The sequence below is a fragment of the Amphiura filiformis genome, chromosome 3 (assembly GCF_039555335.1).
Source record: "Amphiura filiformis chromosome 3, Afil_fr2py, whole genome shotgun sequence".
Classification (NCBI taxonomy): Eukaryota; Metazoa; Echinodermata; class Ophiuroidea; order Amphilepidida; family Amphiuridae; genus Amphiura; species Amphiura filiformis.
In genome coordinates, this window is record NC_092630.1 from 7,539,376 (window position 1) to 7,554,591 (window position 15,216).

Consider the following 15,216-nt stretch of genomic DNA (forward strand, 5'->3'; position numbering starts at 1 on the left):
TTAGCAAGATGAATTTTTATAATGTAGTTTTCCAATTCATATAAAATAGGAAATAAATGTACACAAACCCACAATCATTTACATTGTTTTGTGGTTTATTGTAACACTGCTGATAAACTGAACCATTCTGTATACACTATACAATGAAGCATGACCCTATATAAGGGCTTCCCAAACTTTTTTTGCTATCACCCAAATTTCATGAGCAAAATAATGGCACAACCCACAACACAAGTGTTGTTATTTACCAAAACTAATGTGATATGTGTGCCTGTGGACTTATAGAATCTGAAACTGAATGGACATATATTCATACCAATTTTGTAATAGATTTGACCAATTTTTATACCTGAGGTCCATATTTTTTGGCCAAATTTAACACAATTTCAACTAGTTTGAGTTGAGTGGATCAGATCACAAATTTAGAGGTGAGTTGTCAAAACAAATTGTTACAGCACTTTAACCCCATGAGAACTACCTGCCGATTGGCCAAAATGAATATTCTGGCCAATTTTGAACCAATCAAGGAAGGTATTGATAAGATCATCTGCAAATTAAATGTAAGTTTGACCATAAATAGTTTAAAGCCTACTCATAATTGGCAATTGAAATGAGCATTTCAAGTTATCAACCAACCAGAAATGCTGTTAGTGTTAGATGACCAGTAGTGTCCAGGGGGTTAAGATAAACACAAACCTGCCTAATATTGATTCCAATCAGCTATTCCAGTTGAAATCCATACACCATCTATGCAAGACATAACCTTAGTCTCCCACAGAGGGAGTGTAAATTTCAAATGGGGTTTACCTGAATGGATGACTCCATTTGAAATCTACACCAGTAACACCACCTGTAGGTGGGAGTTTAAGGTCATGTCTTCCATAGGGGATGTAATGGATTTCAACTGGAACAGCCCAGTACTGCCCTACCATGGCAAAAGGGCACCGTGCAACTGACATTACTGACTACCGTATTTCGTCAAATAGTCGCCCCCCCTCAAATAAACGCCCCCACCACTTTTTTTCAACCAAGATGTTTCAAAAATGCTGATATTTCCATGCTAATTGTGTGGTAAGCTTACCAAGTCGCCCACATGGTCGATTATAGCATCACTTTTTGGCGAAAATCTGGATTGGAAACTCGGAAGTGAACCAGAAGTCAGTGTTTCTAGTTCATAGTTCGTCATTATAGCGTGAGTTTTAAGTTTACCTACTGATTTTAACGGGAATTATCGTTCTAAAATGGCCCCCGCTTGGGAAAATGTAACGCCCCCGGGGGCGTTTATTTGACGAAATTGATTTGTAAATGCAGATGGCTTCATAAAACCCTACATCCATCCCTTTAATATAGGTTTGCATACATGTGCAAGTCAACAGAAGGTGAACACAGATTTTGTACATAATCTATATCAATATGTCAGTTTGTGCTTTTTGTTGTGGGAGGACAGTTTAGGTGAATGTAGTGACGGTAGTGGTCATGCATGGTTATGCAAGAGCACGGTTATGCAAGTCTACTCGATCTGCATTTTAAGTCAATCTAAAGCTCACTGTATTTTCTACAGCACTATGATGCAATCAGCACAGCTTTGCAAAAGATTTTCCCACTCGAAAAATACATATTTGTCGGATGTTCTGCCATAACAAGGTCTGACCAAAACCAAAACACGCTTTGGTATAAATAATTTATGTTTGCACTATAACATGATGGGTGTACTGTTCTGCGACATTTTGGTCCTTTGTGGCAGGCTGGCATGATAATGGGAGGCATGTTACAAGCAGGAAGACTTGGGAGAAATCATCCCACTCGGTTGCCAACCTAAATATTAGACATGAATGTACTTGCTGAGGTTGGACCCAACATGATCAAGTCCTAGGCATCATTCAAGTCATGTCTCTATCATCACACTATGACCACAGTGACCTCATCCCAATGGCATAGTACAATAACTTCAATTGAACAATCATAGTTTAAAATTTGACCTCAACTTGCAGAGTATGAGTTTTTGTACCCAAATTTTCAAATGTCATTCAATGAATGTACACATGTTTTGGGGTTAAAGAACTGTGGCCTGATAGATGAGCATGTAGTGAATCCTAGTGTCATCATCTCCTGTCAAAGCCTCCAATATTTGATGCTGCATGTTCCAAATGAGCCAGAGGCCCTGTTAAAGGTACAGATGGCTGGACTGGATACCCTCCCATGACCTGTGACCCTGGCATAACCATAGCTCCTGCTCCTCGGGGGCCCATCTGTGGGGGTGGTTGTCTGACACCTTGTTGTTGCATACCGTGAGGGGGCTGTTGTTGCTGCTGCTGTTGTTGTTGATGGGGTGGATTGTCAAGTTTCTGTAACCACTGGTTGAGTTTGGCAGTGTGTCGTTCGATGAGGGCGTCTTTACGCTTCAACTCTTGTCTCAACTCATCGATTTCCTGTTGCAAGAAGAATATTACACAAAGTCATAATATATTCAACACTCACATTCAACATTTTAAACCATGAAAACATTCTTTTCCTGTCATTTGACAGATTTAGTATCCATCCCAAACCACTGGAGTTTAGTATCAATACTGAAAAAACAGCGCTTTAACTTTAACAAGTTTAGTGAAAGAAGCCTTAATTTTACAACATTTCTTGGTGCTTACCATGTTTTAATGAAAATACATGTATACTGCGCCAATAAAGTATCCTTGCACTTGGAAAAATAATCACAATTTCCAAACTGAACAATATTGGAGTAAATTTGTTTTTTAATAGATGCACTATCTAATCCTGCACATTATGACACCACATTGAATCCAATGTGACTTCAAGAAGTAAAGTTACAAGCATTTGATTAGACGAAGGTCCAGTTTCAAAAGTGACAAACTGGCCTATTCAAAACTCCACAGACCATAAATATGGTTTTAGAGTGGTGAATGGCTAATTTATGCGTTTGGCTTTAATTTAAAACAAAGGAACAAAAGAAAAGTGAAACAAAAGAACTGACAAATAAAATGAAAGTTACGAAAAGTACAGAGAAGTAAAAACTGAAATAAAACTGCTTTAAATAACGCTTCATTGAAGAAACTGTGTTGTCTCTTTGTTGCGCTTTGTTGGAATCTTTTGCGCTTGTATAGGCCAGTTTGTCACTTTTAAACTGGATCTTCGTCTATTCAATTGCATGTAACTTTACTTCTTGAGGTCACATTGGATTCAATGTGGTGTCATAATGTGCAGGATTTACCCCAATATTGTTCAGTTTTGTAATTGTAATTATTTTTCCAAGTGTAAGGATATTTTATTGGCGCAGTATAGTTCATAATGAATGATTTATCATGATCTGACAAATTTAATGGCTTTCACAGCATCAATATGGAATACAATTTAACACAGCTACAAGCCTACAACACAACCCAAAGAGATATACCAATGAGTATCCGACTATTGTAAACCCCTCAGCATTTATTGAACAACAGTTTGCATCTTTAATTATAAGCTTCAGCATTACAAATTTTTTCGCACTCAACACACGTTTTTGGCGCCTGTGAAAGCGCTCCGGTGAGTACCAAATTTGAGTACCGGTAGCATAGAAGTTTAATTATGCTTTCTAGAAATGAATGATGATCATGGTTCACAACAGGCTGCAGTGGAGATAGGTGACTGCTTTGACTGCTTTGACCACAACTCCAACACTAACCCCCCCAAAAAAAACATCTCCACTGTGACAGAAACATCTACTAAGATTTCAAATTACTATTCATGCCTATAAGCAGTGACGGTACCAGGAATTTATGAGGGGCACATGGGGGAAGTGAATTCCAGGGGGGTGAATTCGTGGAGGGGGCAAAATCAATAATTTTGTGCAAAATTGATGCAAAAAGTGGAGATTTTCGTAATTTTGGGTTTTTACTGGGGGAAACAGTTCTGCCTGGAGGGGGCATTGCCCCCATGCCCCTTGGCGCAGCCAGTCCACTGCCTATAAGTGCAACTTACATCTTTGATAGCTTGTTCAGGTTTAGTCACTGATAACAGGAGTTGTCTCTGTAGGAAGTAGTTCTCTATCTCCTTGGATGCATCCAGGAATTTCTGTACAGACTGATCAACACCTGAAAGGAGAAAATAAATGGTTGATAAGCTACACTGTGTAAATATCTCTGATAGTACCCTAACCATGCGGGTATAACTATAAGTCCACCTTCATAAACCCACCCCTTATTTTTGCTGAACCATGAAATGGTATCAGCCTATAAGAGTGAATGTTACTAGCTTACTTACTAGCTTACTTACTATCTTACTTACTAGCTTACTAACTAACCATTTGGTCTGAAATGGACATATCTCTAAATGCCACAAAGGTATGACCCCATGAGTGGTGTCATATGAAAGAGGAAAACATAAAGAATATAATAAAAATATTTCCAAACGTCGGAGGTCATCCAGGGTCACAGGGGTCAAAAAGGTCATTTTAACTGAAAATGCTCCGATTGAGCTGAAATTTAAATGCAATGATCCTTATGACATTCTAAACATTTAAAAAATATTTTAAGATTCATTTAAGGTCATTAAGGGGTTATAAAGGGGTCAAGGTCAAGTTTTCCCAAATGCTCCGATTGAGCTGAAATTTAGACGCAATGATCCTTATGACATTCTAAACATGTTGAAAATATTTTAAAATTCATTTAAGGTCATTAAGGGGGTCATACAGAGGTCAAAAGTCAAGTTTTCAAAATGACAGCTTCTCACGATCAAGGTATAAACGGCAATTAATGAAAAAGTCTTATTAAAATTAATACTATCCTGCACAGTATTGCTGCTTGATCAGATCGTCACAGTCATCCGCCTAACTTACCTTGTGCCCTTGCAAAGGGCACAGTTGCTCCATTTTATTTTATATTCTTTACTTTTCCTCTTTCATTAACACCACTCGAGTGGTCATACCTTCGTAACATTTCGAGAATGTCCATTACAGACTCCGGGTGACAGTGGTATAGGCCTACCACAATATACTGCCAAAGCCACATGGTTCAGCTATGGTGCGGTTATCGCTCTAGTTCAAAACACTCTGGGAACAAGGGTGCACTCGGGTATAGGCCCAGTTGTAATTTTGACTAAGTTCGTAAATCAAATCATTGTTTTTCTGTCACATTTAAGGTGGTACTACACCCCCTGATAAATTTTGCATTTTTCTGAAAAATTGAACTACACACTGGTAACAAAAGTTATGTATATTATAGGGGCAAGGAATCCAGTTACTTCACTGAAATTTCAGTGATTCAAGCTAGACAAGTGGTTCATTATAAACATTAAGAAATTAGGTACATTCTAGCGGTACCTCTTTTCTTATTATAAATAACGATAAAGGCCGATGCTAGCTGACTGGCAAAACAAAAAATTTACAATTTTTTTTATAACAGAATGATTTTTCATCATAAAAGAGCTACATAGCCTACATGTATTCCCCGATCACTCACATTCACTAGAAAAATTGTGCCCTGATTCTGCACTAATTCATGAATTTGATAGAATTAGTCAGCACTCAACTTGGGCTAGCTACAACCCTAAATGTTCCACTGAAGAATTAAGCAGCTTATGGAATAAAGCTGTACAATTTTTGTGTGCTTGGTTAATTCCTAAACTGAAAGATGCATGTTTTGTTTGGATTTTGTACAATACTTACCGGCTCGGGTTTCATTAGTGTCCAATACATTTAAGTGGTCCTGGGCAACTAAAGATGAAAAGCACCCTGTAACAAAAAAAAAACGAAAGTAAATTTAATTTGTTTTACAATGTAGAATTATACCCAAATCGGGATGAGATTTTTTTTCCCAGGTGCAACGTCTCTTCAGCTGATCGGTCAAATTTAAAAATGTTTTTCTATTAAAGCAAATACATTTTTGCTGAACCATGAAATGGTCAGCCTATAGTAGTCTATGTTACTTCCTTCCTTCCTTACTCCCTTCCTATACTCGGCAACCTTTTGGTCTGAAATGGACATATCTCTAAAACGCCACGAAGGTATGACCCCATGAGTGGTGTCATATGAAAGAGGAAAACATAAAGAATATAATAAAAATATTTCCAAACGTCAGAGGTCATCCAGGGGTCACACAGGGGTCAAAAAAGGTCATTTTAACCGAAAATGCTCAGATTGAGCTTAAATTTAAATGCAATGATCCTTATGACATTCTAAACATGTTTAAAACATTTTAAAATTTATTTAAGGTCATTAAGGGGTCATAAAGGGGTCAAAGGTCAAGTTTTTCAAAATGCTCCAATTGAGCTGAAATTTAAATGCAATGATCCTTATGACATTCTAAACATTTAAAAAATATTTTAAAATTTATTGAAGGTCATTAAGGGGTCATAAAAGGGTCAAAGGTCAAGTTTTCCAAAATGCTCCAATTGAGCTGAAATTTATATGTAATGATCCTTATGACATTCTAAACATTTAAAAAATAGTTTAAAATTCAATTAAGGTCATTAAGGGGCAATAAAGGGGTCAAAGGTCAAGTTTTCAAAATGCTTCAATTGAGCTGAAATGTAAATGCAATGATCCTTATGACATTCTTAACAAGTTTTAAATATTTTAAAATTCATTTAAGGTCATTAAGGGGGTCATACAGAGGTCAAAATTCAAGTTTTCAAAATGCCAGCTTTCCACGACCAAGGTATATTTAAAACGGCAATGAATCGGCCAGTCATACCTTCGTAGCATTTCGAGATTATGTCCATGACAGACTCCGGGTGACAGTGGTATAATACTGTAGGCCTACCACAATATACTGCCAAAGCCACATGGTTCAGCTATGGTGCGGTTATCGCTCTAGTTAATCAATGTTTTCTTCAGAATTTTTCTTCACCGATTCTAATGCGATTTGACATTGAAATTGAGATACTAGCCAAGCTCTTATCAGTGTTCGAAATACCACATGCATACCTTACATGCATAGATGCATGTATAACTTTGTGACTCTGTGCATGTAGAATTTAGTGAAATCAGCCAAATTTGAGGACAAAATCTACACCCATCGAATGTGTGTCAGCCCTCAGATCGGACTTAGACACACACACACAGGCATAGAGTTCTGCAGTAGCATGTTTTGTTGACATTTTTTTTAAATGTTTACATCAATGACAGAAATTTAACAACTCAAATACAAAGGATATCAGTTGGCATCTTAATGTTAAATGCAATGAAGTTTACAACACTATATGAGTCTTACAATGAGCAGAAAGTCACTGAGTCAGGCAATTCAAGTACCAATATTGATTACCAATAGTGATTACCTCAAGTGCCCAGATCTAACCTGTGTGTTTTCCATGTTATTTTGCAATAACAAAACCAAGTTTTCCTTGATTTTGGTATGAAATTGAGCAAATAGAATTCAATGTCATGTCAATTTGGAGTTATTAAGGGCAACTACATGTAAAACTGATATGAGGTAAGTTTTATCTGTTTGGAATCTGAATTGACTATTCTGATGGAATTGCTGCAATGTAAACAAACCAACTCATGACCCATATGGACATTCTGTACTGTTTTTCAGTACCCTGTTTTCCATGGGTGACTGTAGGAACCCATGGATTCGATCCATGTAGACAAAATCAGAGTTATGCATTTAAGTTTTATTTTGTATTTCGACCCCTGGCCATGGCTCTTATCCTCTAACTAGAGCGATAACCGCACCATAGCTGAACCATGTGGCTTCGGCAGTAGGCCTATATTGTGGTAGGCCTATACCACTGTCACCCTGAGTCTGTAATGGACATAATCTCGAAATGCTACGAAGGTATGACCCGAGTGGTGTTAATGAAAGAGAAAAGTAAAGAATATAAAATAAACTAGAGCAACTGTGCCCTTTGCAAGGGCACGAGGTAAGTTAGGCGGATGACTGTGACGATCTGATCAAGCAGCAATACTGTGCACTGTGCAGGATAGTATTAATTTTAATAAGACTGTTTCATTAATTGCCGTAAGCTGGCATTTTGAAAACTTGACTTTTGAACTCTGTATGACCCCCTTAATGACCTTAAATGAATTTTAAAATATTTAAAACATGTTAAAAATGTCATAAGGATCATTGCATTTAAATTTCAGCTGAATTGAAGCATTTTGAAAACTTGACCTTTGACCCCTTTATTGCCCCTTAATGACCTTCAATGAATTTTAAAATATTTTCAACATGTTGAGAATGTCATAAGGATCATTGCGTTTAAATTTCAGCCCAATCAGAGCATTTTGGAAAACTTGACCTTTGACCCCTTTTTGACCCCTTAATGAACTGAAATGAATCTTAAAATGTTTTTAAAATGTTTAGAATGTCATAAGGATCATTGCATATAAATTTCAGCTCAATTAGAGCATTTTGAAAAACTTGACCTTTGACCCCTTTATGACCCTTTAATGACCTTAAATGAATTTTAAAATATTTTTTAAATGTTTAGAATGTCATAAGGATCATTGCATTTAAATTTAAGCTCAATCGGACCATTTTCGGTTAAAATGACCTTTTTTGACCCCTTTGACCCCTGGATGACCTTCGCGACGTTTGGAAATATTTTTATTATATTCTTTATGTTTTCCTCTTTCATATGACGCCACTCATGGGGTCATACCTTCGTGGCATTTAGAGATATGTCCATTTCAGACCAAATGGTTAGTCAGTTAGTAAGCTAGTAAGTAAGCTAGTAAGTAAGCTAGTAAGTAACATTCACTCCTATAGGCTGATACCATTTCATGGTTCAGCAAAAATCTTCAGTTTAATAGTGGCCTGGATCAAGCATGTGCATACATGTAGGGCCTTGAGGAAAATAATACACTTAATTTGTATAATGAAATCTGCAAAATATTATGCACAAGGCTTTAACCAGGCACCCAGGCTTTTTTTACCCCATGGTTGCCATTTAGTCCGAATAATTAATATATAATGAGACCCAGAACAAAATATTAATTTCTGACATGATCGTGTTCTAGGTCTGAACTGTTTCCATTCGAAATCTTGATGCCAAATTGGACAAAAGAAGCACATGGTCCTACTTCACAGTTTTTTAATCCCCTATTCATGTTGCATGAATCACTCTATTGTGGACCATCCACAAATACTTGAGTATTTGGACGAGCGGAACAGTTTTGGCAGGCCCTTTGTCTACCTCTTTGTTTGTAAACAAACGAGGAGGTCGAAATTGTCCTCCTCTGCGAATACGAAAGGCAGCATAAGCCGTAATAGTACGGCACTAGGTTGCCATAAGTTTTGGCTCCTGGTATGTCCAATATTTTACACAACAAACTATAGGACCAGGAGCCATCTTTGGGACCAGAAGCTCATTTTAGCTCCTGGTCCAGGCATGCTTAATATTGATAAGGCCTGATTATGCAACATGTCTTTGCTGATGAATTTTGCAACTGGTCAGCTACATACAATGATATACATGAAAATTTTATCATGTTTACATGTAGATGTACATATGTATGTTGTCTACTGTAAGCTAGATGATCATTAAATTTTCAAGTATGATATTTCACCATGGAATAAGTATATAGAGCACGTAGTGCGATGGAATTGAAACTCCGTTCGTCGACGTGAGGCCAGGCGATCGTCACGCTTGCAACATGTGGGCGTAGATGGCAGCAGCATTTTTCTTTAATTAGCATATTCGTGACGTCATGTTAAAGTAAGTCTCCACAGCACTACGCATATTTTTTTTAACGTAGCTTTTAGTACTATCGTGGTTGCAGCAGCATTTTTCTTTACTTTTCCAAAATGGCCCGCCTGGGAGACGCCATTGACGCCATGTTAGTGCAGGGTAATACACAGGAAAGCCGACGCTGTCGCCACCTTTTTGTATTGCGCTAGCATATGAGTTGCAACGGCCTGATTTCACATTGAAATTGTTTTGTTTAGAAAGATATAACTTAAAAAATGAGGGGTCAACCATGTCTGTAGGACAAAAATTAGCGAAGTTATGGGCAAATGTATTTTTCCAAGTTCTGTGACCATCATTGACGGTACCTTACAATGAATTACTGTGCAAACAAGCAAGTACATGCAACATTTTTCAGTACGGCAATCCATTTTACAGAAAAGCGATTTTATTTGAAAAAAAATTACTATCACTGTATGATAACTTCTGTATCAAGGTATACCAATTGACACTTTTCATCTTTCTACGTAAGGTTTCTGGCGTCTAAATTTCAAATTTTTGTGTTTTCCTATGGGGATTACACAGTTAAGCCATTTCTGTGGTCACAAGTAGGACTTGAATGAGGCCCTCTGTAATAAGCAATGAATGTGGGCATACTGTACCTAGTAATAGTATGTAAGCTTACAACACTAAAATGAACAATTCACACACATACCTGGAAAGATTGCTGGAGCTCATCAACAAGATGCTTGTCTCCACTCACGTTGAACGCTGCCATTGATTGACAAAGTGAAATATATTAACGCTATTCACCTGGTTATTTTTGTGCAATTATCTGAGCCACACAGATTTTTCTTGCTTGCTTTTTGTTGATGAAAATATGGGTCACCGGTAGGGGGCGTGCTTTCGTTCTCTCTTTGCAATAAAAATGGCGTTGGCTGCAAGAATAGTGGGCAGAAATTTTAGTAAGTTTTAGCGAATATTAGCTCCCAAATGTGCTTTATTAAAGAATTAAGATGTAGATATGGTTATACTCATGCGATTTATGCGCATTAAATTAAGCGATCGCGTTACAGACACCCGTAAAACAATATTTAAACGTGGCCTAATTTTCACGAACATGGCGAAGTATGTTGAATTCGGCAGACTTGCAACATGAACATGCCAAAGCAAAGAAGAGCGATCTTTTCTTTTAGACCGCACCAAGACATAGCTCGAGATACTCTATTTTGAAATTACAGGTTTACATTTACAATCAGACATTTTCTTACTGTATTTGAGCTAGAGTGCTGTGTGTCGAAAACTCCGTCCAGGCAAGATTTGCTTGTTGTTGTAATGTTAGGCCAGGGAGTCCAGTAGTTTCCCGATTTCCGAATTTGTATCTGGAAGCACGTAAAACACGCAAGAATTGTCGTATGTTTTAAACATGATTTTTATGTTCAAATGGAAAAATAAATTATGATTCGAAGAGATTAAAGATTAATCTTTCTAACTGTATGATGTAAAACTGATATGAGGTAAGTTTTATCCAAAAAAGTCTGTATAATCCTAGATCAATGCGATAAATACGGTGTACCTTCAGAGCAACAGATTAGCAGTAGATGCATTCGTCGCCATCTTGTCACATGAGCTTCCGGATGTGACGGAGTTTTTGGATCACATCTCATTAACCCCTGACCTAGTCCAAAATCTGAGATTATTATGGGATAGACAAAAGAATTCCCCATCCGGGAATAGTAAACAAATGCCCGTTGATAAAGCATGAACGGTAGTCAAAAGCAATTTCTGAGGCACCAAAATCAAGGTAATTTTTCCCGATTTTTCTTGTCAAAAGCCTTATAATTCGGTTATAAAGAGTCCATGAAACCTATATGAAACTGGTATTAGATTAAATTATAGACTTTCAAGAAGAAGTTGGCCAAGTTGCAGAGCAATCGGAGGTTGCGGTAAAATGCGAACCATGATTTTGTACAGGGAGGTACTGTGGTAACATGCGAAGTACGGGGAGTGTAGCGGTGTGTTAGCGGTGCATGCCATGTGCCTTGTCGGGTTGACGCCGGGTGGTAGATGTAGCGCATTATCGGGTCTTGAGGGCAAGGATAAAAATGAAGAAAGCACACTTAATACAAGTGATATTATTTTTGTTACTACTTTTAATCATTTCTATGATACTTAAAGAATCTGTGTAATATTTTTTAATTTTTTGTCACTTCCTTTGTATTTTTTTTTTCAATTCTGAAGTTGAGTAGTGCAGTGTCAGATGAGCTTCATAAACTAAAGACAAGAACATTTTGCATGAGGGCTTCAGAGAAATATGAGAAAAAAACCACTTCAATGAATTGATATTATTTATGTTACTACTTTTAATCAACTCCAGTATAAGAAGAATCTCTGTTCTAAACTTGTTATAAAAATGTTTATTTTTTCCCGATAGGCCAAGTTTGGGGTGACTTGAGAAAAAATAAAACACACACAACTGCACTTCATACTATGTAATCATATGTTGTTACTTTTTTATTCAATAATTGTCAATATGATATTACAATACTAGTTGTCTTTTTTAACTCCCTTTCCAAATTTTATTAGATTTCAAATTAATTTTGAGACAGTAATCAACATAATAGGGACTTCGTTGCACACATTCCAGTTGGTCGCAGCGACAGACACAAAACCTGTACGCACACAACTTTAATTGAGCATAACTTCACTATACTTCAAGCTACTGAGCTGATTTAAAGACTGTTGGTTTTCTCTTTAAATTCTCTTTCCAGTGATACCAAACTTGATGAGGTTCGCTTAAAAAAGGCAAAAAGTGCCGGACTCCCTAGTAATGTTGAGTATTAAAGTTGAGAGGTCAGAATTACTCGTCTCGAGAACTCTATCTCTACTAGCGGTCTAGCTTCAAATTTGCACACAATAGTTACGCATTCGATGCTAGAGCATGAGAGTGCTTTGCTATCATTTTTCGGTCAGATTTTTTGCACCAGAGGTTATTTATTCAGTTTTAAATGTTGAAATTTGGATGAAAGTTATTTTGATGAGTCAATTACTGTATCTTTTGTCTTTTTGAGCAAGATTTGCCTATTTTGGACAGTCTAAAATTTTGCTGAAGATTTATTTTATATTTCAAAGATAAAACAATATTGAAATGTATTTCATATGCATGCATGCAAAATTTAAAGCCTATTGAATATTGTATTGCATGACACACATTCCACTGCATTAATTAAAAGCTTGTTAAATCCTTAATTACTAAGTTTATTAAGATTAACTAGGCTATTATAGTTATAGAAAGTTAAAAAAAAATAAGATTAACATTATGCAAATGCATTTTTACTTCTACTAGGCAACAAAGTGCATACCGTACATTTTATTAATAAACATTGGAATTACACAGAGCTCCTCCGCTCCGCTCCTCCACTTCCGCACCACCCTGACTAATTAAGCTGTTGTAATTAATTAATACATTTGTTTAATTGTATTTGTTATTAATTCATTAGATTAATAATTTATCTTCAAAATAAGACCAAAACCATTTGTTCATGATGAATTTTAGCAAAAATATAGGAATAAGTAGACAAAATGATTTATTAGCAAATGTGACAGCACCACCTTTTTTAGGGTCCCAGTATAAAAAAACATGACCATATATGATATGATATCAAAATTTTATTTTTAAGATGGTATGAAGAAACATTGAAGGGTTGTGTACCATGTGGATCATTCGTGCATTACAATACACATTGTTTCTAATATCCAAACTTGTGAAGCACTTTTACATAAAATCTTGTTATAGTTATGTTTGGGTGATGGGCTGCCATGTAAGGTAGAAGACATATGATTATAATTCTAAGCATCAAACTTTAATGCAATATTATGGTATGTTTGATTTTCTGTTACAGTCCAACAGGTTGGTGCTAGGAGCTGTTACACGGCCTCAAGATCCAATCTATGTATTAATAAGGAGACACGGGTGATATGTCAAGGCATCACAGGAAAGCAGGTAATAAACTAGTTAAAGTCTGCATGTGTGCAATTGATAAATTTATAAGAAAGTTATGATGGGTCAATTGGTTTATTGGTGATGAATTTCAATAACTTGGCAGGAGCACAATTTGGACGCAAATTGCCGCATGGATTCGCGGGGAAAAAATCTATTGAACAACTAGCAATGCATACTAATTCAATGTGTACCCTGGCTGTTTAATAGAAGCAACAGTAATTAAAATGTACAACTTTATCCAGCTTTGAAATAGCAATATCTTTTTTCTTTTTTTTTTAGTAGTACGTTTTTAGCATTCCTGGAAATTTCAAAAGACAAAGCCTGATATTTCTGAAATGTTGTTTGTAAATTATATGAAAAAGAAGCTCTAAGAAGGCTTAGATTGCACCAGAGATCATCTAGAATCCCAGAGCTTCTAGGGCCCTTAGGCGGGCCCTGGATGGACCCCAGCCGTTATGATTTCGGGCTATGCGCTCCTGATGTGCGCAAATCAATTGAATTTTGCAGAATTGGGTGAAGAGAATCGACTTTGATTCTCCTGAGTTTCAACAAGTCTGAGGCCCTTCTTGGTATATTGTGCATACTGATGCTTGAGTATAAACTGCAGTCAGATTCTCCTGTGCATAATTGGGCTGTGAATTGAGTTTTAAATAGGGTAATCCATTGGAGAGCTGTGGGTATCCCTTTGGGTTCTAAATGCATTATGGAATGACTATGCCATCTGAAATATCGCCTTTGTTTTATTTTTATTTGGTTTGTACATCAGCAGGAAATAAATTGTTATTTTCTCTTCCCACTTCTTTCAATTGAACAGGGTGCATTTCACACCACACAAGCTATTGAATATGGTACCAATATGGTTGGGGTGTAACCCCTGGTAAATCAGGTCAAACATCATGTGGTCTACCAGTATTTGACAATTGTGCCGAGGTAAGTGTATTTTAGCCTATTGACTGAATGACTGTTCTTAAGGTTTACTGTATCCGCAATCAATCCGCATCAAAAGTTATTGAATAACTAGACTATGCCATAGTCGATTTTTGATAAATAAAAAATACGTTATTAATCATGATGAATGCATTCAGTTGAACTCGAATTTATACTGATATTTATTACATCAAAATACTAGTATAAAATGGTTATGAAAAAGTTTATATAATTATATTTGTGACAGTAAAAGTAAAGTATATGTAGGCTTATATTATTGAATGCATGCAACATATCATAATGGCATAACTGTAATGGCACTCCAATACTGAACAATTCTAATTTTAGAATCTGCCAGTTTATTACGATTTAAAATCGACTATGGACTTTCACTTTTAAGCAGAACTTTACCCGGGACTCACACACTGTCAATCATACTTGTTTATCAATAAAATCTAACCACAAGACTAAGCATGGTGGTACAATACGCGCTAGATGCATACGTTAATCCACCAGCACAAAAGCGCCGCATTCCTAGATAGTTGTGCACCATGTATAGTTATAATGGTACCAGTACGCGTCGGGAGGATTTAAACAATAACGAGATCTGGGCGACCAATCACAAGCCAGATTCATTTTTAAAGATGCATTACATCATCACCAAT

General features: G+C 36.6%; 2 protein-coding genes across 2 annotated transcripts in view; one reads left to right on the forward strand and one right to left on the reverse strand.

Moving 5' to 3' along the window:
* Positions 1-10,476, reverse strand: LOC140147945 (mediator of RNA polymerase II transcription subunit 28-like). The gene is made up of 4 exons (XM_072169738.1): positions 10,336-10,476; positions 5,657-5,722; positions 3,973-4,085; positions 1-2,429 (listed from the first exon to the last, which is right to left on the reverse strand). Exons 1-4 carry the CDS (start codon positions 10,397-10,399, stop codon positions 2,103-2,105), a joined length of 570 nt encoding a protein of 189 aa, XP_072025839.1. The 5' UTR covers positions 10,400-10,476; the 3' UTR covers positions 1-2,102.
* Positions 10,472-15,216, forward strand: part of LOC140147944 (succinate--CoA ligase [ADP/GDP-forming] subunit alpha, mitochondrial-like) — a 20,754-nt gene continuing 16,009 nt past the window's right edge. Inside the window, 4 exon segments of the mRNA XM_072169737.1 lie at positions 10,472-10,586; positions 13,524-13,624; positions 14,439-14,484; positions 14,487-14,554. Of these exon segments, the coding sequence (XP_072025838.1) occupies positions 10,550-10,586; positions 13,524-13,624; positions 14,439-14,484; positions 14,487-14,554 (252 nt within the window). The 5' untranslated portion in view covers positions 10,472-10,549.